Raw genomic sequence first — 1211 nt, 5'->3', positions numbered from 1 at the left:
GAGCGCGGACGCCAGGGAAACCTGCACGCGGATCCCGACCCTTCCTGCTCCTCCGCGCAGGGCCGGCGCGGAAAGCCCCGCTTACCTGCGTGCCTTCTTAACGGGCTCTGAAGTCGGACGGACGCCCTTCTTCCGGACGCTCTGACCAACTCATGTGGACAGGTTTTGGCAAAAATTCACTTATCCCTCTGTGTGTGGGGGCAAATGGAGCACAGAATCGGAGGCTTTGACTGCACGTAGGATGCACGGAGCGGTGACGGTTAACTAGCGCTGCTTTTCACTTGGAGCTGGGGGTCGTTAACGTGGCTCTTTGGAAACAAGCTGTTGTTATTGGGTACTTGGGGTGTTAGAATGGGGTGCAGTTTAGGCAGCGCCACCAGCCGCTTGGGCTTCCCGTGATGACGGGGCTGGACACACAGTGGCCTCACCCACGCCTAGCTAGGGGCAGCTGTTTGGTACCCAGGCTGAATTCCAGGAACCAGCAAGAAGGGATTTCAGATTGGCCCAGCATTTTAGCAGAAAGCGGTGGATGTAACTTCTGTTTTCTCCAAGCAGAGATCCAGGTGCCACTTCAGGGCAGAAACCTTCAGGCCAAGCGGGGGTGGGAGGAGGGGGCCCTCTCCAGGGTCCCCCCTACTTCCTGCGTACCTGCGTTTCTCTTACATAATCTTCTGATGTGTGCAGAGTTTTAAAATTCCCGGTTTATCACCTACACTTCTAAACGACAGTGAGGACAGCTGAGATGTGTTAGACGACTTTTTTTGTGGGGCAGGGTACATTGTTGGAAGTTTCGTGCCTGTGGATGGAGCCTTCCGCTGTTCACGCAGGATTTTATCTTCCGTGTCCCGGTTTCTTCTCACTGGAGCCTGTGTGCGCCTTAGATAACTATTTATTTAAACCTGTTTCCTCCAGTTTCACCTTTTCTGCGGTTCAGGCAGCCGACTACGAAAGCACAGTGGGTCACATGTCCCGTTACTGGTTGTTCCCTTCGCCCTTTGTCCTCCGTGGAAATACTTAGCCCACCGACTCTACCCTCTCCGCCTTTCGTCGCCTGCCTCCGTTCCCGGCTCTGCGCTCCCTCCTCTGCACTCTCCACCCTGCCGCTCTCTGCAGCTCCTTTCCATCTGCTGTCTGCTTCACAGCCGGGCAAGTAACCTTGCCCGATTGCTCACCGGGGGAGGCCCTTTGCCCCCTTTCCACTTCAGAACCCC

At 55.9% G+C, this 1211-nt stretch overlaps 1 protein-coding gene across 1 annotated transcript; it reads left to right on the top strand.

Annotated features, from left to right (window-relative positions):
* Positions 1-911, top strand: LOC106146678 (basic proline-rich protein-like; the record flags this gene model as incomplete). Its single annotated transcript, XM_013504605.1, is given in 1 exon segment — positions 1-911. A coding segment is annotated over 1 exon segment (145 nt), but the record flags the coding sequence as incomplete, so codon positions are not given.
* Positions 912-1211: the final 300 nt, after the last annotated feature.

The sequence above is a fragment of the Chinchilla lanigera genome, unplaced genomic scaffold, assembly GCF_000276665.1.
Source record: "Chinchilla lanigera isolate Chin_1 unplaced genomic scaffold, ChiLan1.0 scaffold00090, whole genome shotgun sequence".
Classification (NCBI taxonomy): domain Eukaryota; kingdom Metazoa; phylum Chordata; class Mammalia; order Rodentia; family Chinchillidae; genus Chinchilla; species Chinchilla lanigera.
The sequence above is the reverse complement of the archived record's forward strand: the minus strand, read 5'-3'. Positions and strand labels throughout refer to the sequence as shown.